General features: G+C 34.7%; 2 protein-coding genes and 1 long non-coding RNA gene across 3 annotated transcripts; 2 read left to right on the top strand and 1 right to left on the bottom strand.

The window, feature by feature from the left end:
• The first annotated feature begins 7,419 nt into the window (after window positions 1-7,419).
• LOC115953813 (aladin) lies at window positions 7,420-16,183 on the top strand. The gene is made up of 14 exons (XM_031071611.1): window positions 7,420-7,588; window positions 7,665-7,720; window positions 7,925-8,074; window positions 9,196-9,310; window positions 9,463-9,562; window positions 9,694-9,873; window positions 10,229-10,287; window positions 11,372-11,459; window positions 11,552-11,627; window positions 13,754-13,853; window positions 14,859-14,910; window positions 15,303-15,440; window positions 15,614-15,701; window positions 15,946-16,183. Exons 1-14 carry the CDS (start codon window positions 7,531-7,533, stop codon window positions 16,006-16,008), a joined length of 1,323 nt encoding a protein of 440 aa, XP_030927471.1. The 5' UTR covers window positions 7,420-7,530; the 3' UTR covers window positions 16,009-16,183.
• A 910-nt stretch (window positions 16,184-17,093) lies between these two features.
• LOC115952656 lies at window positions 17,094-18,011 on the top strand. The gene is made up of 3 exons (XR_004083503.1): window positions 17,094-17,246; window positions 17,519-17,578; window positions 17,937-18,011. It is a non-coding gene; the product is annotated as an uncharacterized LOC115952656 (long non-coding RNA).
• A 3,904-nt stretch (window positions 18,012-21,915) lies between these two features.
• Window positions 21,916-27,520, bottom strand: LOC115951647. The gene is made up of 4 exons (XM_031068812.1): window positions 26,538-27,520; window positions 25,247-25,809; window positions 23,128-25,037; window positions 21,916-23,055 (listed from the first exon to the last, which is right to left on the bottom strand). Exons 1-4 carry the CDS (start codon window positions 27,518-27,520, stop codon window positions 21,916-21,918), a joined length of 4,596 nt encoding a protein of 1,531 aa, XP_030924672.1.
• Window positions 27,521-27,788: the final 268 nt, after the last annotated feature.

The raw sequence follows: 27,788 nt of genomic DNA on the forward strand, positions 1-27,788 counted from the left end.
CTGAAACTGAAACTGAAATCTGTTTATCCTGAATAGGTTCTGCCTTGCACCAGAGTTGTCTCCCCTCCCATTAAAGCTGTTGTTCAAGTGAAACTCTCTTGTTTCATTGAGAAGAATTTAGAGTTTTAGTAAGAGATGGGCAGTTGGTGTCAGTTGATGCAGTGTATAGAAATTACATAGACAGCCTTAGGTTTCTGCCAAATTGTCCCAGGCCCCTAAATTTAACCTCTCTTTTTTAAGTTAGTTTGTGAACTGTGGTGTACAAATTGAAGGTGGACTTTGTAGAGGTGGATTGTTTATTTGATTTGATAATATAAAGGGTGGACTGTGTATTGCTAGTTTATGCTTATACCAAATACACAATTAAAATTCTAGCTGTTACTTGAATTGGATATTGAATAAAGTTATTTTATTTATTTTATTCCAAGTTTTGGAGATTTCAATTGGTATTTCTATACAAAAGGTCTCACATGGGTGTTACTTACTTGACTTGGAAACAGTATCAATGATTTTTCTTGGACAATTTGGATTCGAATATGATAATTTTTCTTTTGATATGGCTCCAGGTCATGGATCCTCCTACTCCTAGTGAAGTGCTACCCAAGGACACTATCCATGTTGCTGGAGCTCAACCCATAGATGCTATCCAAGCTATTGGAACTAAAAACATTAATGCTACTCAAGCTGCTGCGACTCCAAGCTCAGTTGAGAATCCCTCACTTTCACCTAATAATAAGGTTGAGTTGAGTGAAAAGGTTGCTAGCAGTCATAGAAAAAAATCTCGTGATTGGGATCATTTTGAAAAAATAGAGGATAAGCAGGGTCAATCTAGAATTGTTTGTAATTATTGTAAAAAAGAATACCTTGTTGAGTCGAGTAACTTGTTGTCTCATTTGGTAAATTGTCCCAAGTATCCTTATAAGGAATTGCCTAAGAGACAAAAAACCTTGTCTTTTGAACCCACACAAGGAGGGGAGGAGGGTCTTAATCTTGTGGCAACGAGCTTTACCTTGGAGGCTGGTAGAAAAGCTCTTACTGAGATGATTATAATAGATGGATTGCCCTTTAAGTTTGTAGAGAAATATGGGTTTAGAAGATTTTGTAATGTGTTGCAACCCGAGTTCTATAATATCCCTTCTCATCTTACAGTAGCTAGAGATGTGGTAAACATTTATTTTGCTGAAAGGGAGAAGTTGAGGGAAGCCTTGAGAGGTCGTAGGGTTTGCCTTACCACTGACACATGGACTTCAATTCAAAACATAAATTACTTGTGTCTTACTTGTCACTTTATTGATGATGATTGGAAGCTAAATAAAAGAATTTTGAACTTTTGTCTAGTTGATGACCAAAAGGAAGAAACCATTGGTAGGAAAATTGAAACATGTTTGCTTGAGTGGAACATTGATAGCATTTTCACTTTGACCGTAGATAATGCCAATTCAGATAGTACCACTGTCCAGTTCTTAAAGAGAGTAACTAAAGATTGGAAGGGGACTGTCTTAGGGCATGAGTTCTTACACATGAGGTGTTGTGCTCATATTGTAAATCTTGTTGTAGGTGATGCATTAAAAGAACTTGATGTCTCTGTTGCTAGGGTGCGTGATGCTGTGAGGTATGTGAAGTCGTCTCCAAATAGATTCCAAGCTTTTAAGAATTATGCAGTGAAACTAAACATTGAGTCCATGAATCTTCTGTGCCTAGATGTACCAACTAGGTGGGATTCCACCTATCAAATGTTGGAAAATGCAGAAAAATTTAAAAAGGCATTTGAGCGATTGGAGGATGAGGATTCAAATTACCGGGTTTACTTTATGGATAAAGATGAGTGTCGGAATAGTGGAACACTATGTGGGGGACCTCCAAATGAGGAAGATTGGAAAAATTGTAAGTCTTTGGTGAAATTTTTGAAACTTTTTTATGACGCAACAAAAAGGTTTTCAGGTTCGATGTATGTTACATCCAATGCTTTCTTTGATGATATTTTTGTGATCCAAACCAACTTTGATCAATTAATTAGAAGTCATGATTATATTTTTTCTTCAATGGCAAGAAATATGAAACGCAAATTTGAAAGATATTGGGGGAATAGGAATAAAATAAATCTCCTTTTATATGTTACTGTGGCGCTTGATCCCCGAAAGAAATTGACTTACTTGCAGTTTTGTTTCTCAGAGATATATAATGAAGTTGTCGTTAGTGGGATGCTTGATGAAGTGAAAGATGCATTGACTCGTTTGTATGAGCATCATGCTTCAACCGATTCACCAAGTGTACAAGTAGAGAGTGAGGATGAAACATCACTGATACAAGTTCACGAGAATTATGATGATCCATGTAAGCTTATTGCCTCTCGATATCGGAGGTTTTTGGAGGAGAGACAATCTATAGGTTGCAAGAATGAGGTGGATAAATTTTTGGCTGAAAATTGTGAAGGCACAGATGATGAGAAATTTGATATATTGAGTTGGTGGAAGAACAATTCTAGTAGGTATCGAATATTATCTCAAGTGGCACGAGATGTGTTAGCTGTACCATTTTCTACTGTTGTTTATGAGTCAGCATTTAGTACGGGAGGGCGTATACTTGATCCATTTTGTAGTTCACTCTCTCCTAAAATGATACAAGCTCTTATATGCACACAAAATTGGCTTCAAGCCTCAGTGCCAATTTCTCTTCGAAAAGCAATGGATGATGTGGAACAATTTGAGGAATATGACTTGGGTAATATTTTGGAATCCTCCAAACTTTTCTTATATATTTAAGTATATCTTTTATTAAAGCAAAGTTGACTTATTGTTCTTTTTTTTTTCCCAGCTTATTTGGATTCAGAATCAGGTTCAAGTTCAAGCACAATTACCGATCTTTATGCTTAAGTGATTCGCTAGCATTGCCTGGTAAGATTGGCTTTCATTGTGGCATGTTCTGGGACTAACTATAAATTCTGGTGCTTAGTGTCTGTTGCAAGATTTTGAATGTTCTTGACCCTAGTTTGATTATTGTGATCTACTGCCTAGAATATGCAAAGAAAATTAAGTAATTAGCTTAAATCAGAAATTGGGTGCTTCATTTAAAATTGAAAAAGAATACTTCATTTATCGTTAGGAAATTGGAATGTAGGCATTTTTTTTTTCTTTGGCTAATTGGAAGCTAGACACTCTTTCCTTCTTTAACTCACTTTGTATGCGCCATTACCTTGAAAATGTGCTCTATATTTCTCAACACAGATCGTTTTTGTTTCCTTTTTCTTTGGAGCAGATTATATGTTTCTTTGTGTTTGGACCAAATTGGGTGGTTTGGAAGCTACTTATTTCTTTTGCTGTTAGTTGTGGCTGGTTTGGTTGGTTTTGTTTGCTAGAAAAAGATAACTCTGTTCTTTGCTACAACAGGATGTCTGCTATTAGTAGAACTTATGTATCATCCTCTTCTACAAGTCAAAGTCCATTGGCACGCAGTTTTCTTTCTCTGCCAGTACAAGGAAGATAGATGCACCTTTTATCAATGGATAATCTGTAATTTGTTTTATTATGTGTTTTGGATAATTTGTAATTTTCTAATACGCAAGTACTAGACAGTAGCTCGGTTGATTGTCATTTAGATATGTTATTTACTATGTTATTTTCATATTCTATCTATTGTATATTTTGTGAGATTTGTTTCAGAGACCCTTTTAAGAACTTTGGTCTTAGTAATTTTTTTTTTTTTAATCACAGTTTGTTTTAAATAATTGGGCCTAAAGCTAATCCAACAAGCCCAATTAGTCCAATAAAAAATCTTTAAAAAACTAGGTCTGGTGCTATACGCATAGTAAAAATGACCGAAATTATCATAGCCCTCACACAAGCACACGATAAATTCTAGACAAAAAAATTTCACACCTGGCTAATGTAACAAATTTTTAGTGGTACGTAAAAAAGTTATATTATTTGTGGGTTTAAATAAGAATTAATAATAGCTTGATTTGAGTCTATAACATTGCTCCAAGTATCCAGATCCCACTGTAATATAAAAGCAACAAGTGTGAAAAATAAGGTGCATATTTTTTGAACCTATACAATTTCCAAAAGCTAGTGCCTCGAGCATCTAGACCTAACTGGATCAATGCAATTTGTTAGTTGATAATAGGTGGAGCCTGGAGGCACTCCTTCAATCTTCATATTTTTTGACCCATTGCAGCCTAAGCTGAACCACCCCAAGGGTTAATTGATCAACACCTTGTAATGAGGAGCGTAAATGATAAAATACAATGCTAGAAATTTGCCTACTACTTAGTCAACAAGCCATGTAATGCCAGGAGAGTTTAATTAAAAAAAATATTTCTTGCTTTTAGTTTTTGTCTAGTTATAAAATTTGGTAATTATAGTAATCGACGGTGAAGCAAGGATTTTCCCCTATATTCAAATTTGCATTCGTAAGTGTTATCATAAATTTGGGTAACAACTTGTAAGATTCATGTCAATCTCTATATATTTTGGCAATTAAATTTTGTTTTGTGTCGCATGCCCTGTAGAAGAAGCATCATACATGATACATGAACTTATATTTAATATTTTGTCATAAGACTTGTAGCTAAACAAAATGGTTGACATTTAAAATATACCTCACTTCTTTTTCAATAAAATTTGATCAAAATTAGGGATTTTGTTGCCATTGTATCATACAAACTCACCGTACGGTATTTTGTTTTGTGATCTCCCAAAGACCATGTGTACTACTACACTTGAATGCTTGAACTCTCCATCCACCCATTACTACAAAGAGACATGCAATTTTGTTTTGTTTGACTCCACTTTAAATTTCTGGGTTTTATTAAGGAGGTAAACCTTTTATTACTAATCGGACTTCCTCCTTTCCTTACATATGATGTACTTCTTCACTAGTTGGTGCACCTTGAGTGAGATGCTTCACATTTATATATGATTCAACACCTTTTACCTAAGGCATGAACTGTAATGCGTCAATCATGATTTCAACATCTTTGTTGTCTAATATCATAGATGATACGGGGTGAAATCACTTCTTGAGGACACCCATATGTAATTGTTATGCCATGCGATTAAGAGTCAAATCGCAGTGTTGCGATTATTTTACTTTTCAATTTTTTAAAATGTGATCTTATGGTTTGGCTCAGATGAAGTTTAGATGTAGAGCCTGCATAACACTATAGCCAACTAAAACAATGGTCTAAGGCCACCAAATAAAAAAATAAATAAGCCCCCTCTTTCCATCAATAAAATATATTATATTTATCTATCTTACATATTGCACATTTTAACAAAAATTTAAGACTCTTCTATTGACCAATAAAGTGTATTGTCTATTAAAATGAAGGAAGGACAAAATTTAGGCCCCGTCACCCAAAACAAATAGAGTGAATATACATTTTCTACTTTATCATTTTTTTTTTTTTTTGGTAATTTAACCTAATAGTTAATACACTTAATATGGAGTGCGTTTGACATCAGCTTATTTAGTTTTTTTGGTGTAAAAGTACTAAAGTATACTTGTATTTTGAAAATGTGAGAAAAAAAGTAAGAAAACATAAGTAGATTAGTCCGTGGGGGTCAGAATTTATCAAAAAGATTTTGAAAACCTTTACGAGAAATTCCTACTTAGATAACCAATTAGCACAATTTAGTTATCTAATGAATAAGGTGAAAACTCCACAATGGGAAGCTCAAACAACTAATTCATGGAAGCAAGATTGTATTAATATTACTAGCAATAACCATTACACTATTTTTCCGTGGTATTAGGATTCAAAGATAAAGGAATATCTCATCTCCTATTTTTGTTCTCTCTTCCTTAGTCTCTTTTTTCTCATGCCCTCCTCTTTGTTGTCATCCCCCCTCTTTTATAGGCCTTCTCCTTTCCTTATCCCTCCAACTGGCTTACTCTTAGTTGGATCTTTTTGGGATATTTTTCCTTCTTCTATTGGTTTTCTTTCCATTCTTATCTTGAAATAGAACTTTTGGGGAGTGTTTGTACTGTTTAGGTTGCCCTATATGTATTTAATATGGCAGAGATTAGGTAAAGAACCTCTCATTAATGCAAAGGTGGCAGTCTCTGTGATCCTTATCCTTTCAGGGAGTTTCCTGAGGTATACATGGTGAGAATGGCATTTCGGTTTAAGAAAAGGAAATTGGTTCTCCAGGATCACTCCTTTGTATTCTCCAAGGTCACCCATGTTCATTACCTCAGATGAGAGTTTCAATGTTAGTGGCATATCCAGAACTCCTTGGGAATTATTTGGGGGACTCTTCCCTTTATGATTCATAGAGATGGACCTAGCCCATCCTTTCTAATATGAGCTTTCAAGCCCTTTGGGCCTCGGACTAGAATTGAATCCACTCCCCTCACATAGTCGTTTTATAAATAAAAAAATAAGATGTTAGCAAAATTTAAATACAAAAACTCAAATTAATTATTTTGCATCTCAAAAGGCAAGAAAAATAAATTGTAATTGAAGAAAAAATTGATACCAAAAGTTAAATAATATGATTTAATTAATATTTAAATATAAAAAACGCCCTTTTAAAGTTGTCGCTTAAGTTCCCAAATATATTAAGCCGACCTTGAGAGCCTGATAATCAACTCTTTAGTGTGATGTACTTGTTTTAGGTCTTGACCCACTTCAATGAAATCTTAAACCATTTCCAATCCTTAAAATTAAAAAAAATTAAAAAAAAAATCTCCAGTTTTGAGGAAATATGATTTCACTATTTAACATCAAAATCGTTACTACAAAAGATGATTTCAATTTTAATGTTGAAATTTTTGTTAGTAGAAATAAAATCCCCAATTTTCTCGTGTTAGGTCATATGGCACTTTTTTATTATTATAGGATATGGCACATTTTATATAGACTTAAATTACTGAACAAACGTACTCTCCCACCCCCAAAATCAACTACTAAGTTTTGGTTGGAAAAAATTGATTAAAGCATGGAATGATTGTTATGAAAATGTTATTTTAGTATCTAAATAGATCCTAATTTATATAAAATATGAATCATTTCATCTAAGCATAAGATGATTGTTATGAAAATGTTATTTTATAAATATTTTAAAATATTACCATTTTGTAAAATAATTTTATTTATAAAAATTCATTCTTTAATCTTTATATATATATATATATATATAAAATGATCTTCTTAATTTTTTGGGGTAAATTGTAAAGTATTTTACTAAAATTTGGGTTGTTCCACGTTGTCACCCATCCACGTTAGCCTTCTCAAAACGGCACGGCTTCAACTCAATAGAACGACGCTGTTTCGCTGAAGAACGCCCAACGACGACGCCGTTTCACTGAAGAAACCCAACCCACGCCTACACGAATGAACGACGAACCTGTTTCAACTCTCTCGGCTGTCTAGAGTAGAGTAGTCTAGTATTATTTTAAAAAGTTTCCCCCATTTCATTTCCATTTATATTGAAAAACTTTATTAACTACTACCCCAAAATTGAGTACTCGCTCACTCACTCACCACTCAGCACAGCAGTGACAAAAAAGTGAAGGATAATTTCTCTCATGCCTTCGTTTCCTCATCCTGGTTCTGTCACCATCTGTGAAATCAATCGAGACCTCAGTACTCTCTCTCTCTCCATATCATGCTTTTTGGGTTTGTTGTTTTTCTTATGTATTAATTTTATAGATTTCTGCAGTTACCGCAGAGAGCCTCTCAGACGATCGAGCCAAAGACACCTATGCCAAACTTCTTGTAAGTCTTCTTACATTACTGTCTCTGTGTCTATACTTAAAACCCTTTCGCTTAAATACACTATTGCTCCCTAAACATTTTGGTTCATTTGAGAGATTTTTGTCTCTCAAGTTTAAAGTGATGAACAAACTAAAACCTAACGCGTAGTAGTAGTGTACTTTGGACTTAAAAAAAAAACCTTTTTGGATTCTTCATTTGTTATAGGGAATGGTGTTCAGCCCGGTTCCATTTCAGTCAAATCAGGTGGTGCCGCCGAGTTCTGAGCAGGACACAGAACAGCAAGGAAAGGGTTTAATATCTGCATTTCAGGGGATTCTCAATGACTCCCTCAACCGCATTTTTCATCCTAATCATGTACGTATCACTCTCTCCTCCTCAATACACTTCATTAACTCTAGTTTGTAGAAAAATTTTCGGTTCAAGCATATGATTTCGCTTGTAATTTAGATATGTTGTACATGTTCTTAACTTGAGACAAAGGGTCAATGAGCTCTGGCTTAAATAGCACTTTGTTCGTGGCGTGGGTTCAGAATCCATTAGGTACATGTGTAACACACAGAATTTTGATGTTTTGAAATAATTAAAATAAGCCCAGTGCGCAAAGTTCCCATTTGCTGGGTCTAGGAGAGGTGATAGGTAGGCAAACTTTCAACTCTATTTTTTGGAAGAGGTTGATTTCTAGACTCAAAGCCACAACCTATTGCTTTTGGTGGAAGGCACTTGCCACTGCACCAAGGCCCATCCTCTTTTGAAATAATCAAGTGAATTGGAAAGCGATAACAATTTGGTGGTGAGACTGCACTGCCCTGTAGAGAATTTCACCGAAATCCCAACTTGTGAGAAACAAAAAAATAGAGAAAACACACGTCAAAGAAAGCAATTACATGCACAATACAATATTTACGTGGTTCGGCAATTTGCTTATGTCCACGGAGTTGCAGGGGTTTCACTATTATCAGAGAAAAGTACAAAGTGCGGCTACAATTTTTCCTCTCTCACAAAAAACACGGCAACACCATCCCCAATAAAAACCCTAATCACCAAAGTCGGTTTCTATATAAAAACGGGCCAAAAATTGAGCACTCACTCGCTCACCAAAGTCGGTTTCCATAAACTAAGCCTCAGTAAATCTTCCATTAAAAACTACACAATATTATTCAGGTCAGGTCATCAAACCAAATCAAACAAAACTAAACTTCACAAAGCCCAACACACCCTATGTAAACCTGTTGTGAATTACAAGTTTTAGAGTGCCATGTATATTGGTTGTCCGTACATCACAAGGCTTGCCGTTCCTGTCCTAGTAGTATGTTGCAGAACCTTATTTTTTACTGTTCGGGTCATGTAACTGAATGTTAAAATTCTTAACTTAATTTTGATGGAATTCATGATAGAAGTTACGCTTGAGAAGCATGTATACAAGCAGGTGCTTATGGATATCTTAAATTTGTGTTGTCAAATTACAACATTTACAGGTAAACTTGTTACCAGAGGTTGATCTTCATGGAGTAAGCTGGCACCAACATAAGCATATTATTGCATTTATATCTGGGCCAAGTCAAGTCATGGTTCGTGACTATGAGGATTCAGGTCTGTAACTTATGCATGCTGTCAGTAAGTTATCGTTTTTTCTGCAGTATGAGTTACTTCTTTTGTAAGTTCATTAGCATCTTTGTTTGTTTAGAAAACTCTCCTTTTAGCTTATTGCAAATGACTGCCAATGCAATTTATATTTTGGACAGAGGGAAAGGATCCCTGCATTTTGACCAACGAGTCACAAAGAGATGTTAAAGTACTTGAGTGGAGGCCAAACAGCGGGAGGGTGCTTTCTGTAGCATGCAAGCAAGTATCATAAATGTTACATTCTAGTTATTTGAATTTATGTCTACATTTTAGCTTTTTGTTTGGTAGATATGCTATAGTTATCAAGGTCCATGTAATTTCTCAATAATAGATAATATTTCACTTTTCAGGGGCGGAATTTGTATTTGGGCTGCTTCTTTCCCAGGCAATGCAGCATCTGTGAGACCTGGTGCTGTTTCCTTCTTGGGAACCAACTCTAGGGGCTCTGGAGTCCGATATATTCTGGTGGATTTTCTTCGAAGTCCTAATGATGAACAAATTAGTGCACTGTCATGGAGTCCAGATGGAAGATATCCAAATCAACTACAGTACTTAATTGATTTTAGTTCTGTTTATTATATGAACCCGTAGATATTATAATTTTTACCGCCACTATCGCTTGTTCATGCAACTTATCTTTTTTGTGGCAAGTGATCTCTTTGTCATATTGAAGCCCTTATAATCAAACTCTTTCCAAACACCCTTTAGACTTGTGATAGTCTTTAGATATAACATATTCTACAGAGACGTGTTATTTTGGACGATTGAGCCTTATCTTATATTTTGGTAGTATTTTTATGCAGCAGAAGTGGGCTTTCTGACAAATTATTTTTTCTGAGGTTTTGTTAAGCAGTGTAATATAGAAATTCCTTGACTTATTTACACATATTTGGCATCCGCCTCTTATGAGAGCTCATCATTTACCGTATGGGATGTTGCTCAAGGTATGATAACAGTATTGTCCCTCATATTTCTGTGAACTTATTATTAGCTTACTTTGGCAATCCTTCTGCTTACAAAATTCTGTAGAATTGCTAGCTCAATGACTTTAGAAGTAATTAGAAGTCATTTTTATTGCTATTTTCCCCCTGTTATGTTTGCTATATGAAATTCCTAACCCCCATTATCATCAATTTCACCATCATTTTTGTTGTTGTTGAGGCTTTGCCTGTTTGATTTACCTTGTCTAAAATTTTGGCAACCTAGCATGTGTTAAAACACAGCAGGAATGAAGTAATTTACCATATAATCCCTTAAACCATGAAAATATGAAGGATGTACAGAAATGAATTCTTTAGGCATGCAAAGAACAAAATCAAATTACAAGCTTAATGGCCTTTTTTTTTCAATATAAATGATGATATATATGTTAAATTATTTGGTAAAGTAACATTGTTTTAAACTTAATTTGCAAAATAGTCTTTTTCTTTAAACTCATCTTTTGGAGAGGTGAGTTCTACTTCTTTTATGTTGACATGGCTAATGTGATGTAGAACTTGTCTTTCCTTAAGACAAGTTTCCTTTAAAACAGTGAAACTGGTCTTTCTTAAAGATGAGTACGCTTGGACTCGCATGCATAAACTATTCTCTTTCACAAAAAGTCTATTTTGCAAAATAAATTTACAACATTGCTATTTTAGAAAATAATTTTTGAAAATGTATTATTTAACAAAAATGGCCCAAGCTTAACCATTTGAAGGAAACCCTTGGGACTCCTTTAATACGTGGTTTTATTATTTCATATGATGTAAGAACTGTTAAATATATATCAAGTGAAGAAAGAAGTTCTAGTTCCAATTACTTTCTTGACAATGACATAGGAATGGATGGTTGAGCTGATATGATATATTTGAAATCATAAGTTAAAAGTTAAAACTTTTGAGAACACCCCCCCCCACCCCCAAAAAAAAAAAGTCGCCCTTCTGTGGAACTTATACTTTTTTTTATGTGACTGTTGTATTTCCTTAGACTACAATAGTTAATTTCTTTTTCTGTATTCATAAATTAATTTCTGGATGCAATTTCCAGGTGTGGGGACACCCATTCGACGAGGATTAGGGGGTATTTCAATGATGAAGTGGTCACCTACTGGTGATTACTTTTTTGCTGCAAAATTGTATGGTCATTAACTTAAATATTGCTCCTTGATCTAACTGATCTTATTCTTGATTGAACATGAAGTAAGCTGATTAGCCTGCTTCTTTGTAGTGACGGGACATTTTATCTTTGGGAAACAAACACATGGACATCTGAAACATGGTCTTCAACTAGTGGATTTGTCACGGTAAAAATGACATTTACTTTATTCATTCAATGATACAAATTACTGTAATCGTATAGACTTTTAATGGTCACATTATCAAATTCCAACTTGCAAATCTGCAATGGATCTTGCCAAATCAACATTCTTGGATTTAGTTCATGTTTTTGTCTGACTTGCTCTGATTTCATCTATTTAGACTTTTGTTTTTTGGTCAGTTACCAACATTAATAAGTGTATCAAAATGGTCATTTTTAAGCTTATATTCCCATGAGATGTTTTAGATATTTGTTGGATTACCAAAAAATTGGCACTCTCTTTTTTCTTTACATACATACATACGTATATGTGTATGTATGTATACTTAAATACATGTGTGTGTATCTATTTGCCTGCAATGTTGTTAATTGAATGGAAACTGAATGCACATCACAAGTTGATGTGGGCAGGGTAGAAAGGTTAACTAGCTGTCTGTGGCATAAGTTTTTATTTAGTAAATCCTTTTTTTGTGTGTGTGTGTGTGTTATTAGGGCTATGTGCAACATTGGATTAGGATGGGTCTTATATAATTTTGAAGGTTGATTTACTAAGGGTATATGGTGAGAGTATTTTTTTAATTCGGGTCATTAGTTTAATAGTTATAGTAGCTTTTGAGTGCAGGGGCAGATATAGCAAAATTTGAATTATCCCTGCATGTAATTATGTTTTTATGGTTGTTTTCTAAATTATTTTTGGTCTAGAATGGTATAGAATTTCTAGTAGAATTAAGAGTCCTATAGTGGGTTTTATTAGGCTTTTAGTTTACTAGTCAATATAAGAGTTCGATGCTAGTAGGACAATGAACCGAGTCTCTATATGTATGCTCATGTACGAGAAGATTCAGATTTAATTAATGGAATGTTGAGTATTAAGGTTTGCCTTCACTAATCATCTTCATCTTGATGCCTGTTCACATCACTGTTCATGCTGTCCAGAACAAGGAGTAATTTCTCCATTTTCTTCTCTCTTTCAACCACAGATCGTATCACCTCTCTTACACCTATCAAAACCCTAAAACCCCACTAAATTTACTTAGCCATTAGCCACTAGCCACCAAAGAACCTATCAAAACAATCCTTGAAGTTCTGTTATTTGTTGCCCAGAAAATCCTGCAACCTGTACTTTGATCAAGTATCATATCCTTGGCCTAAATAATTTTTTCAAGTATCTGTAGATTACAAATTTTGTTCAATCCTAATCCACTTTTGGAGATTTAACTATGGTAAAAAAAAACTATGCTCTGAACTATGAAGAAAGTTTTTCGCTGTTGGTAATCCTTCCTACATTTGAAATTGGGAATCCTTTTGATATCTTCTGGAACATGTACTGGTGGAGAAATTTTATGAATATTATAGATCTGCAATTGTGGGGAAGAATAAGAAACATGCTTGAGGAATAATATAGTTTGATGTTTAGGACAGATTTAGGGGATCTATTTACAAATGATTATTGTGGGCTTAGGGTTTGGAGGAAATTTAGTAGAAAGGTTAAGGATTAGTAGATTGAATTATGGGTTGAAAAGATTCACTTTTGATGGCCAATTAGCTTTAGCTCAAATCGCACATCTTCCTCCCATAACGGGATGGAGGATGAGATCTTGGGTTCAAGACCCCCTAAGTGCTTGTGTAACTTATAAATAAATAAATAAATAAATAAATATATATATATATATATATATTCACATTTTATGGATGAAAGAAACTGAAACCAAGAAAACAACTTACTGCAATTTTATGGCAGTGGTAAAGGTTGTACTGTTAGAAATGCTTAGACTGAAAGATTGTTATATTTTAGGTCACAAGGTTTCAAAGGGTACAGAGAAGGGTTCTGATTTGGGTTTGGAAAAGAGCAAAGAAAAGTGAAAATATTGTGTATTTTAAGGGCTGTGAATAAAATAATTGTGACAAAGAAGAAGAGAGACAATAATACATAGGGTCAACATACTTGAGAGTATTTACCCCTGTATTGCTGAAGATGAGTTGGAAGTCATATTATTGATGCACTGATTGTCAATTAGTTCAGTACCTTTTTCTTATTTGGATTGTATTTGATGCTGGTCAACATACAGTGGTATAAAGTTCACTAATTTCTTCTTGTTCTTCTAAAATCAGGGAGCAGCATGGGATCCTGATGGGCGTATGATACTAATTGCTTTCTCAGGGTCGTCAATGTTGGGATCTGTACACTTTGCATCAAAGCCTCCATCATTAGGTTTGCAACCTTAGTTTTCTACTTCTTATTTTGAATCATTTAATTTTAAGAAAGAAAATTTGAAATTTTGATATCTATATTTTATTTCAACCCCCTCTAAGATTTTCAAATGTGTGATCTTGTCTATTAAATGATATTCCAGAAATTGTATATTTTTCTTTTGAATCATAGGTTACATATTAGACTCACACAAGAGCCTCATCTTAACAGACTAGAAACCTCATGAGGTTAATGCCAAAAAACAAAGGCAAGAAAAAAGTATCATCTTGTACTCTATTATTTATTTTTTTCTTTTTTTAAATATAGATGCTGGGTTATCAACCCAAATTTGAACAATGCAGAACTCCAATTTGGTTGCCAATTTATTCTTCATCTTAATAAAGTAGCAAAGAAAACAACGTTCCCACTCTTACCTTCCCAGGTAATCCTTCAAGTACCTTGATTCATAACAAACTTTTACCAGCAGCCCTAACTGCAAATGTAATATCAGTCTCTCTCTGTGTAATTTCAGGCTGAGCAACGTTTTTTGTATTTACTAAAATATTTTCCATTTACTATGCTTAGTAAACAGCCATCCGCACATTGATTCAGAGTTAAACGTTTTAGTTTTCTCAATTGGTCCAGCTTACAAACTACAACCTTTTACAAATTTATTATGTATTTCTTCTTTAACAGACATTTTATTGGTTTGTGATGTTCCATCAATTTCATAATTTTATTTGGATCTTTATTATCATGTGCTTGCAAAGATGAGCCTTCAAATGCAAAATCATCAGGTAGTCTTTTGCCCTTTTGACAATATCTTTAGCATGGATAGATATCAGTTTAACATGTTTATTTGGGTCCATGGGCTTTTTTCATTAGGATACTTAACTGTGGTGTTTGTATGTGTGCATATATACATTCATACTACATATATGTATACATATGTTATTGCTTTAAATAATAGATCTAGGTCTTAATTGTTATTAGGCATGCTGTGATTAATGCATTTTTTTTTCTCAGACGCGCACCTATTGCCGGTTGATTTGCCTGAGATAATGTCTTTGACTGGCAGGTAGTGATGAATTTACCTTTTGTGCTTAGCTCAAACTTTTGACTTTCAAAATGCTATATATATATATATATTCTTTCTCTTTTTAATATTTTGGAAATCTTTTCATTTCACCCAAATTAATTCTTGAAAGAGCTTACTATGAATAACATCTTTTTTGACATGCTCTGGGGCCAGACGGCCTCTTTTTTTGTTGGTTTTTAAATGGGAGCAAAGCTGCCCCCCACCCCCTCCCCCTCTTTTCTAATCCTTGTCAAGATATTTTGGGTTGTGTCATGGTTATAGAATGGTGGTCCCAAATTATGCCTTGAATTTTGTTGTATATGTATGTCATTATGTGTTGTGCACAGTAATGTTGTCAACTAATGATTCTATATGTTGTGTTAATTCTTCAGTCAGGGCATTGAGAAGATAGCTTGGGATGCTTCAGGAGAGCGATTGGCTGTATCTTACAAAGGTGGGGATGAACTATACAGGGGTCTGATTGCCATATATGATGCTAGAAGGGCTCCCCTACTTTCTGCGTCACTAATGTGAGTTTATTTTTGTTGTTTTAGTTCAGTTGCTAGTGTTTTTTACTTTTCTATTGGTTACATGGTGAATATTGTTTCTTATATCTATAAATGTTCTTTGCTCTCAAAAGTGTGATTGGTTAGAATATTATTTTAGACATACTAATCTATGATTTGCCATGATATGAAATCAGTGGGTTCATTAGAGGACCTGGAGAAAATCCAAAGCCAATGGCATTTTCATTTCATGACAAGTTTAAGCAGGGACCATTACTTTCTGTGGTAAGTCCTTGTATGGCATTCTCCTTTTGTGTTCTGCCTTGTGTATGTTTATTTATTTCATCAATGTTTATGATGAATATCAACTTGCATGTGCTGAAGCACAGGTGCATTGACTGTACCAATACACTCGTAAATATATATTATTGAAAATAATTTTGACAAAATTTTGAAAATGCTTCGTTAAAGTTTTGAATTTGCTCAAATATCTATGATGCTCTGACTGGGCTCACTTTCCCTTGTGCAGTGTTGGAGCAGTGGATTTTGCTGTACCTACCCCCTTATATTTCGTTCTCATGTTCTTCCCTAGTTTAGGTTCTGTTTGAATTTTTTTCAGTACTGCAAATTGATTTTGCAATCCAAGAGGGTTTGTATACTTAACACACACACCCAAAAAAAAAAATCGATGAGGTCTTTGTATCATAACCGTTTAGTTTTGATATTTTGTATGGTTAGCATTTTGGAGGTACCCCGATTTCTAGAAAGAATTTGTTATGGTCTCTAACAGCTTTCTTTGTTGCCTTTCTGGTTAGTTACTTGTATTAAGTTTGACGCTACCTACAATTACAAACATGAAAAAAATGAATTTTGATGCTTTTTTTTTTTTTTTTTTTGAGGAAAAATGAATTTTGATGTTTATTTAGTGACTCTCTATGAGTCAATTTCATGTTGATTTGTTTAATTCACAATCAGCTCAAAATGACCTAGTTCATTACTTGTGTCAAGGTGGCTTAACCATTTTTGGCATGGATATGTTTAACATATATAATTAAATATCATTTTTTATCCAGCATAAATTTGAATTTAAATATAGAATTGAATAAATGAAAGAATTTTATTTGTTATATTGGTAAATTCTCCTATGATATGCTAAATGATAAAATCCCTAATCCTTTTATAATAATAATTAAAAAAAAAACTTTTATTCTATTCTATTTTATTTTTTAATCAAGTGTGAACTGGTACCCTTTATTTTAGGGTTCAAATAAAGTTTAAACTTTAAATCCAATGTCAAGCCAGATAATTTGATATATTCCTTATAAAAAAAAAAATAGTAATCTATATATATATAAAACTGAAACTTTAAAACTCTCACAATTTTCCACGTCATCGTTATTTAAAAAAAAAAATTAAAAAACTATTTTTATTTCCCAGTCCACGTCATTATTATTTTTAAATCATTAGCATTATTAAAAAAAAAAAAAATAGCTAGAAAAACCTATTTCTATTTCCACGACAAAACCAAACCTGATACCCAAATTTTTGTTCTCTTTCCCCAAAACCCAACTTTGAACACCATTCCTCTTTGTTCTCTATTTCTCTCCCTCATCTCTCTTCTCTTCCCTTTCAGCATCCTCTGATTTGTTTTTCAATCAAACCCGATAAAACTCTAAACCTCTTCAAGAACTGACCACCACCGACTCTCATCGTTACAGTATGCATACCCAGGCCAGGCCACAATATGTGTAAAGACATTCTCTTTGATTCGATACCCAAAAGTGAGTGTTGCCCCAAAATCTCCCGGTTCAATTTCTCAAGAACTCCTTGGTAAGATCACCTTGAATCTTAATCTTCCTTATCTTCTTCCTTTTTTGTTGCTGTTGTCCTAATCTATTTGCTTATAATTAATTTGTGGTTTTTGTTACCATAATTTCTGAACATTCTTGAATTAGGGCGAAATCAAGATGACTTTGAGGCTGAAGGATTGATTTAGGGTTTTTATTAGTTTTGGGATTTTGGGGTTCCTAATTAGGGTTTGCTGGAATTATAGATTTCAATTGCTAATATGTTTCCTCTTTGTTCTTTTTTGTTTTTCCTAGGGGAACACCATAGAAGATCAAATTCTACCTAGGCTTTGTCTCTTGGCGTTTTGAGGAATGGTTAGTGATGTTTTTAATTTTTATTTAGGATTTCCTCCCTAACTTGTTCTCTTTATTTATTTGTTAGTAGGAGTGAAATTGTGGTTTTTGCGTCCAATTTAGCACTTTGGTTTACTAATTTGTGTTTTTTTAATTCAAAACTTCTGAATAAGGTTTTAAATATATTTTGGGTTCTATTTGTTGTTATCCATATAATTGTAGACAAGCTATGAGTCTTCCATGTTTGAAAGACTTAATCTTCATCAAAATATATGAACACTAACAAAAATATTTTTAATTTTGCATTTCGTAGGATTTAGTTTTCTATATTTTGGTTGGTTGGTTTTGATTTAATTTATTGGGTATCAAACCTGTGAAGAATTCTGGAGAGCAAGCTTGATCAGCTTTGTGGAGGCTCTTTGTGTTCTAAACCTGCTTGTATGTTAGTTCTCAGAGTACCAATGAGCTCTAGCAAATCACACATCATCTCCTTGTAAGAGCAAAGTGGATGGTGAGGTCTTGGGTTCAAGATCCAGCCAATGTATGTGTAACTTACTTATAAAAAAATGTAGGTTAGCTCAGTTTTTAGGCTTATCATAGCAATTTCTATTGTAATTTTGTACAATATCAGCTCTGTTCCATTTCAATTCTTTTTATACATTGTATAGTTTCTTCTTATAGTGTTATAATTTTTTCAATGATATGATTGTGATTTAAAATGGTATGGAGAGCTGCAAAGATATGTTTGATCTAAATTCCAAAAGGAGCAGCTAGGAGCAGCTATGCTAATTGTTACTCCCTATAAGATGCATTTAGATTTTATTTATGTTGCCACTTCCCTTATTGTTAAATCACTGAATTATACTCTAGACTTATTATATTTGTAAATGCTCTTGACCGATTTCTGTCTTTGAAAGAGACCCAAATAATGGTAAGTGGCCTACTTTGCAAATCAAATTCTTTTTGAAGCTATTGGCTGAATTCCACGTTGATGATAGAATATTGAAGGGTTGATTTGGAATCAAATTCACTTTACTTTACTTTTAATCTCCCAAAGGTGCATACTCTAAATGTGGTACATCTATTTTGTTATTTGTTGATTACATATCAAAAAATGTACAGGGTAGATTCTTCTTAAAACACAACAGCCACCCCTCTCTCTCTCTCTCTCTCAGTAGTGGAAATAATGATTTCAGAAATTGTGTAAATTGGCATTATGTTGCCTTTTCAATCCCATTGAGGTCTAGCATCTTTGTTTACTGGCAATGTTAGAATTTAGATACATCTTGGACATCAAGAACGATTAATGTAATTTATGAAAGATACTTGATTGAATGTGTAATTAATTGTATTGGAGTATACTTATATCAGTTATATATTTTCTAAATATGACCTCAAGCTCTTGGTTATCATGATTTCTCATTGTATGTGATAGATTTTATTACTTTGTAAGTGATAGATTTTATTGGTTTGATATATAATTTATACCATCATATTTTTTTTTTTTTTTTTTTTTTTTTTTTTTTTTTTTTTTTTTTTTCATATTAGGGAAGTTATTAATAGCTTTCCCGTGCCTCGCACGGGTTAGCGACTAGTAATAATAATAATAATAACTTGATATATTCTTTTAATACTTTCTTACTTTCTTTGCGGTTTTGTACTTGACGTGAGGATTTCACACTATAGCTTTGCCTTTGTTATTCATGTGAAGTCTATTGAACTTTGATGCCACATTTTGCGGATTCTGTGCATGGTAATTTAGTGGTTGCCACGCGAGAATTTCTTTTTGAATTGCAAATCTTTATATTGATATTTTCAGACTCTTTATTTTTATTTTTATTTTTTATACAAAATAGAAATTCCACTCATTTTCAGACTTTTGAATTGCCCTCACATGGTTACTTCTTACTTCTTCAGTCTCCTGTGAGGAATATATAAATATATATATATATATATATATTTTTTTTTTAGTTAAATTGCACTTTTGATCATCAAATTTTAACCTTTTGGAACTCGTATACATACTTCTAAATGTTTTATTTTGAAATGTTTAAAAAACGTATTTTTCTGTTAATTGATGGATAATGTTGATGTGGCAAATTAAATTCATGCAATTCAAGTTAAGTTAAATGAATTTTGTTTGCAACTTTATTATTTTTTTTATCCATTAGTTGATAACAAATGCACCTTTGAAACATTTCAAAAATGTATAGGAACTAAAATGAAACATCTAAAAGTACATGGATGATTTGAAATACGATTGCACATGAACTAAGTCGTTAACAAATAACTCATTTTTGACTCAATAAAAAATTTGTTCTATGTTTATTTATTTACAAAAAGTCAAATTTTAGCCTTAGTTTTAAGCTTGTTTAATAAACAAGTCAAATTTAAATTTTTTTTAAAAATGTTCATGAATAGCCTTGTGAATAATGGGGTTCGATAAAAAAAACAAGCCAAGCTTAGGCTTGTTTATGGGCTTGAAATAAACTCATATCTTACTAAGTTTTTAATTAATTGGAAGTTAGGGACCATTTTCTCAAACCAAATGGGTTTGACAGTTATGCTTAATATGAGTTTGATAATATACTTGTGTTGGATCTTGAACTTAAGCTTGGCTTGACTAATTAATCATGTAAAGCCAAGTCAAGCTCAAACTTTTGAACTTTTTAATGACTTTTTTTTTTGGAAATTAACTTGTTGATGACTTTGAATTCCAATATTGTTTGTAGACTTGGTTCTAGAACATTTTACTTTTGTTGTCGAGTCGAGTTTAAACATTATTTGACAAAGCTCAACTTACCTCTAATCTATATGTATAGGTAAAGTTCAGAGAAAGTTCAATTAGAATTTGAAATTAGAATCCAATTTTGCGCCATGTGTCTAAATTTATGTGGGGACCACACCATAATTATCCACTTAAATTTGTGTCATGTGTTCACTTAAGTTTTTTAATCTTTATGCCAAGTGAGTTAATGAGTGCAAAATACTAAAAATCTAATATTAATGAACTATAAAGTTAAACAAAAAAAAAAAAATCAATCACATATACTCAATAAAAATCACTACACATTCTATCTTATTAAAAATTAGAAAAAAAATGATCATAAGTAGCATTAAATTTAGGCAAGAATTTTAATATGTGACTAATTACGTTTACCTTTTAAAAAAATAATTTGACCAATAATTTATATTTTATGATAAAAATTGTATTTAATTTTAAATGTATCTTTACGTATGAATGTGTTTCATGCTATTTGTTTTTAATAATTTGACTAATCTATCTATACTACTAACAAGAGGTCTTCAATTTTTGGCATACCAAAATATCCTTATACAAATTTTGAAATAACATACCCTTTAGTTTAATTTTTTTCTTACAAAAAAACAAAAAAGGTTAAAAGAGTATCTCACGTACAAAAGAAAAAAAAATACAAAATTATGTTTATAAAAAAAAATAGAAATGTCTAATACCTATATGTATTTGTTATCTATTTGAATTCAAATACTTCAATTATGTTTATCAAAAAAAAAAAAAATATATATATATATATATATATACAAAATTACTTCTTCTAACAAATAAAAATAAAACTCACTACCTCACGTAAAAACTATTCATTCTTATCCCGTATTCAAATGTCTGATTCCTATTTGTATTTGTTATCTATTTGAATTCAAATAGTTCAATTATGTTTAAGAAAAAAAAAATTTACTTAAAAAAAAAAAAAACTCACTGTCTTACATAAAAACTACTCATTTTTATCCCGTATTCAAATGTCTGATTCCTATATGTATTTGTTATCTATTTGAATTTGAATACTTCAATTACCTTTATCAAAAAATAAAATACAAAATTACTTCTTCCAAAAAAATGTTAAAAGAGTAATCCTATCTCACTTACAAAAGGAAAAAAAAAAAACCTTTAGTTTAAATTTTTTTCCTACAAAAAAGCAAAATCGCAACTCCTAATTTTAAAATGAAGATAAAAGCACCTCATTTTAGAAAACACATTTCTATTCAGTTTTTAACGGTTAAATCTACAAAGTTTTTTTTTTTTTTTTTGGGTATAAACCTTCTAAATATTAAAAACACTAATTCATGGAGACAAACTCCATATTTAAAACATTATCACCACAATTGGATATGATTAATTTTTAAAAATAAAACTCACACATCCAGCACTCTCAATTCTCTTTCCGTCTGTATCAAGAATTTTTTTTTTTTCCTCTACATCATCGAAATGCATTCCCCAACTTCATTTCCAATATAATACTCATGTTGGAAAATCAAACCACATATACGTATAATTTTTTTTTTTGATGAACCAAACACTTTATTAAAGAAGGAGAAACAAATTACAACTCCCTACTGGACTCTCTCACAACAACAGAAGAGAGACAGTCCGGGCAAAAATCACTGCCAAAAGAGCCAACAAAATTACAAGATAAACTCCATTTTGCTAAGCTGTGGGCAGCCTGATTACACAGCCTAGGAACCCACGACACCAACACTTTACCATGGAGAGCGAGCAGAGACCTCAAATCAACATAAAGCGACCTGATTCTCCAAGGAGGAGGTAGGGACAAATTTGATAGAAGCTGTACAACAACTTGAGAATCAGATTCCACAAGAACAAAATCACCATCCAGAGCAGGAGCTAAAGAGATTGCCCATCTAACTGCTTCTGCTTCAGCTTGAAAAGGGAGGGTGGTGTTCACTTTCATAGAGCCAGCAAACACCAACTCCCCTCTCCAATCTCTCACAACTACAGCGATGGCAGAAAAGCGAGGACCCACTGCTGCGTCTACATTTATTTTTATGTCCCGCCTTGAGGGAGGAAACCAAACCTGAGGAGAGGCGGAGGCCAGATGACTAGTAGAGGATGCTCTTGAATTTTTATGTTCAGCAAAAAGGCTAAAAATCCTTGACACAACTCCCTCCAAGTTGGGCACAACGGAATCAAATATGGAACTATTTCTGAGCTTCCAAATAACATCACAGAGGATGGCGCCAAACAGCAAAAAATCTTCTCTTTGACAAGGATTCAGATTGTCCACAAATGGAGGAGAAATGAGAAAGCCAATAAAGTCCGAAGTGGACTCAAATCCAACCTCTTCCATCCTCAACCCCCACTGACTTTGAAACCATACAGCTTTAGCAATAGCACAAACCGTAAATAGGTGAAGGGAAGACTCAGTAGCCAAACCGCACAATGAACAACAACTATCAATATTCTCATTAAATCTACTGATTACCTCTTTAGAAGGCAGCACATTGGTAGCAATTATCCACAAAAGCATCTTAAGGCGCTCATGAAGCTTGGATTTCCATATTTGACCCCTAGTAGCATCAATATTCGAGGGGGACGAGGCTGCCTTGCACAGCCAATAAGCAGATTTGGCTGAAAAAGACCCCGAGTTTGTGACAGTCCACGACCAACTATCCACTGAATGGCTGATTGGGATGGGGATTTTCAGAATGAGATCAACCACCGTCTCGTCAAAGAAATAGTTCAGTTTGTGAACATCCCATCTACCTGGATCCGATGACTAGAGCTGAGACACAACCAAGGCCAAGTCTGGATTAGCATCAGCCTTAGGGGAAGGAATGTGGCCTGGAAGATCGGGGATCCAAGGATCAGACCATATTCTAATAGAATCCCCACTGCCCAAAACAATACATCCAGCCTTGGCGATGATGTACTTAATTCCCAACAAGCTTTTCCAAAATGGGGAAGCATGGCCATGATAGGAATGGGTCAGCCAGTTATTACGGATCTTGTATTTCGCCCTCAGCACATTAACACAAGGACAATCTTTTCCTGTTAAAATCCACCAGCCAAATTTGGAGAGGAGAGCTTGGTTGAAGTCCCAGAGATTCCTGAAACCCAAGCCTCCCTCCTTTTGGGGCCAACAAAGAGTAAACCAAGATACTGGAGTCCAGTATGAACCAGACTTAGATTTAGAATTCCACCAAAATTTGTGAGTTGACTCGTCAAGTTGCTCACAAAGACCTTTAGGCAGCTGGATGGTAGACATAGCATAGGCTGGAATGGCTTGGGCCACCGATTTGATAAAAGTTGCTCTCCCAGACCAAGACAAATTCTTGCTTTTCCATCCACTTAGCTTACTATCCAGCCTCTCTTTAATGTATCTGAAGTCTTTATTCCTGCTCCTAGAAAGAAAGAGAGGAACTCCAAGGTAGGTGGTGTTATTTGACAGAATATTCAGACCCCAGCTACATCTCACTTGATTGATAAATTGAGGGCTCACCCCTTTGGAGGGGAAACAACCAGATTTTTCTATGTTAATGGACTGACCAGACCAAGAGCAATATTTCTCTAGGCAAACTTTGAGGGTGGCTAGCTCAGAAGATTTTGCCTTGCAAAATAATATGATGTCATCAGCATAACATAGCTTAGAAATGGGAGGAGCAGTATTGGACACTTTAACACCAGATAGCCTCTGCTGATCAACCTCCCTGTTTATAAGTCTCAGAAGAACTTCACTGCCCAGAATAAACAAATAAGGTGATATTGGGTCACCTTGCCTAAGGCCACGGGAGGGGGAGAAACTTGGACATTGGCTCCCATTTAATAGAAGTGAGAATTCAACTGAAGATAGACATTGATGAATGAGGTTAACAAAGGAGTTGCTGAAACCAAAAGCTCTAAGAACCTCCAACAGAAAACTCCATTCCATTCTATCATATGCTTTTTGAAAGTCTAGTTTGATTCCAAGAAAACCCTTCTTCTTCCCTGTGTGTTTGAAACTATGCATAATCTCATGAGCCAGAACTATATTTTCATTAATCCATCTATTCGGAACAAAAGCCACTTGGGCTGGATCCACCATTTTATCTAAAAGAGGCCTTAGTCTATTAACAATGATTTTCGATATCACCTTATAACTCACATTACACAGACCGATAGGATGGAAATGATTAAAATTATGCGCACCTTTCTTTTTTGGAATAAGGGAGATGAAGGTTTTATTGAAATCTTTCTGCAGCCTGCCATTAAGAAAGAAACTTTGGACAGCAAAAACTAGCTGGTCCCCCACAATGTCCCAGTAATGCTTATAAAAAAGAGCTGGGAAGCCATCTGGACCTGGGGCTTTAAGGGCTTTCATCTCGAAAACCACTTTTTTAATCTCATCTCTAGAGGGAACTTTACACAGCCCCATATTTTCTTGATCAGAAACACACGGTTGAATGAGATTCTCAAGATTCATAGGGGACTGGGGTTGACAAGAATTGTACAAAGTGGAGAAATTATCCAAAAAATATCTCTGGATATCCTCCTGATCTCTAATCCACGACCCATCATCCAACTTTATCTCTGAAATGCAATTCCTATGCCTTCTGATGATGGTTGAGAGATGGAAAAATCTAGAATTACGATCCCCCTCTTTAACCCACAACTCTCTAGAACATTGCTGTAACCGCATGTCTTCTCTTGTGAGCCAATCATCAAGTTCTAAATTTAGAGAAGCCTCAATATTCAGATTCTCTCTTGAAGGAACCGCTTGTTGAATCAAAGAAATTTTATTTTGGAGATCTCTGATTTTTTCTTTTTTGTGTTTCCAAATTTTTCCTTTTTCCACCGTAAGAGATCACAACAGGTTACAGAAAGCTTTTTAACTAGTTTAAAGCCATGAGAGCCCTCCACCCGAGTCTGCCAAGCACCTTCCACCACCTGTCTACTACCCTCCTCCTTGGTCCACATAGTTTCAAAACGAAATGGTCGAGGCCACTTCCCAGAATCTAAATGAGTATCAAGCATTATCGGATTATGATCCGAGTTGGGGTTGCACAGGTGTCTAACCCCAGCCTTGGGGAATAAGTTCTGCCACTCTTGATCACACAGACATTGGTCCAATCTCTCTTTTATATTGGCCAAACCTTCCCTTCTATTAGACCATGTGAATGAAGGCCCAATAAATCCAAGGTCAATAGCACCTGTATTCAACATAAAATCTCTAAGACAATTCACTGAGCTCTCAGCCACTAACCTACCACCACATTTCTCTTTCGCCCTCTTGATGCAATTGAAATCACCAATCACAGCCCAAGGCCCCGAAAATGAAGAGACCATGTTCTCTAGCAACTCCCAGAATTTTTTCCTTTTAGACCTTTGAAAAGGACCATAGATAGCAAAAAGAAGCCAAGGTGCTTCAAGAGGATCCGAATAGACAAGAGCCGCTATCATATTCCTATCAGAAAACACTACTTCTAATTCAACACCAAGTCTCCAAAAAAGGGCAAGACCACCAGAACATCCATTAGAATCAACACACCACGAGTTAGCAAACTTAAATCTATTGCATAACTTATTTACCTTTGGAGAATTTATTTTTGTTTCCGAGAGGAAAACTATGTCCGGATTAGACTCTCAGATAAGCTCCTTAAGAGCTCTAACTGTCGAAGCTCTGCCAGCACCCCGACAATTCCATGCAATGGTTCTCATGGTGAGGAGGGGGGCATGGTAAGGCTCGCCTCCTCGGCCATAGCAGATACATTTGAGGAAGATGTAGAAAAAGAGCAGAGAGATATAAAGGAATCATCCTTACCATTTTTTAATTTCTGAGCACGTGAAACAGCCTTTGCTCTGGCAAGCACTTTGAGTGATTTTCTCCTGTGATGACTGGAATGTTTTGGTAAAGGATGGGAAGGAGTGTGAGTGAGCTTGGACAAGGTGTGGGTGACATTGTGTTTTGATTTTTTGGGCGAGGTGTTTGGGGATTCTGAGGGGCTTAAGTGGCTTGCCTTTCTTTTATTTCCTGGCATCGGATGGGGATGTGGGCTAGTTTTGTTTGAAGGTTGGGAGGTGGATCTTTTTGTGATATTGGGTCTTGTATAAGATGGGCCAGCTCTCTTATGTATGGGAGAGTCCAAAGGATAGCAATCTGGGCCCCAACGATTGGGTTGAAATGTAACTAAATTGGAACAAGGAAAGGGACTTACTAAGGATTTTGACCGGACATCAGTAACCTTTTCCAATGAAGTCCCATCATTCTGAAGGGGAGTCACCATCCTACACTGCTCGAGGACCTCCACTGGTTCTTCTCTTTTGCCATGTGCCTCCCTTGTGATCATTTCATCCTGAGAACCCATGGTTGTTTGGATCCGACTGGACTGGTTTATCTGAACAGAGGGCCTTGAATTTGGGATAATGGACATCATTGCTGGACGATTTGGAATGTGAAAATCATCCAACTTGATACCCGGTTGAAATTCATCATTATCTGCTCTTAGCCATTTTCCAAAGAAACCACAGTTCTGGACTCCCAAATCCTGACAGTTACGGAGATCATGGCCAAGCAAACCACAACCAAAACAAAAATTCCCCAATTTTTCAAACTTAAATGGGATCCACAGAACAGGAAGATTATCCCTTTCCAACGGGAAACCTGGCACTAACGGGCAACAAATATCCAATTCAACCCGAACTCTAACACTTTTGCTCCAAATCCCAGAACCAGGGCCAACCAAATCTGTATCCAAAGCTTTACCCACTATACTACCAATTTTCAGCACGTTCTCCTTACTTCTTCTGTTAAGTGGGAGACCATGGATTTGAATCCAGAATTCAGTGGTGGAGAAATCTACTTCAGACACACTGATATCAAAGCAGAAACGTTTTAGGATTAAATGATCGCCCTTGACTGTCCAGGGCCTTCTATCCCAAGCACGTCTCACGTCTGCCTCATGTAGAAAAGAAAACATAAAAATGTTCTTGTCTACTACTGTCACTTCTATATCATTTATCACATTCCAAGCTTTCACCAAAATTTCTTTGACTAAACTCTTTGGAAAGGACTTGTTGGATAGAATCTTACCAATCAGAAGCTTCTTTGAACTTTCACTGGAAGATTCGACCACCTCTAGATTGATCTTGCCTTTAAGCCAGCTGAGTTTGGCCGCTTGTGAAGTTATTTTGTCAACCGAGTCTTCTGCCATGACAGTAAGGACTCAGCTGAAAGGAAAAAGACAAGGCCAATAGGTTCAACAGATTAGGAAGCAATAATGTGAAAATAGAGAGTGGGATGTTATAATATCAGGGGATAAGAGAATCTAAGAGCTTCACTGGGAAGATAGGAACACTCACGGGGAGACAAAAGGCTTCACTAGGAAGACACGAGAGGCACGAAGCCCTTCAAGTTCTCTTATACGTATAATAATACCATCAGATAAGACACATATAATTTTACATTTTTTTTTACATGTT

Source organism: Quercus lobata, chromosome 7 (genome assembly GCF_001633185.2).
Source record: "Quercus lobata isolate SW786 chromosome 7, ValleyOak3.0 Primary Assembly, whole genome shotgun sequence".
NCBI lineage: Eukaryota > Viridiplantae > Streptophyta > Magnoliopsida > Fagales > Fagaceae > Quercus > Quercus lobata.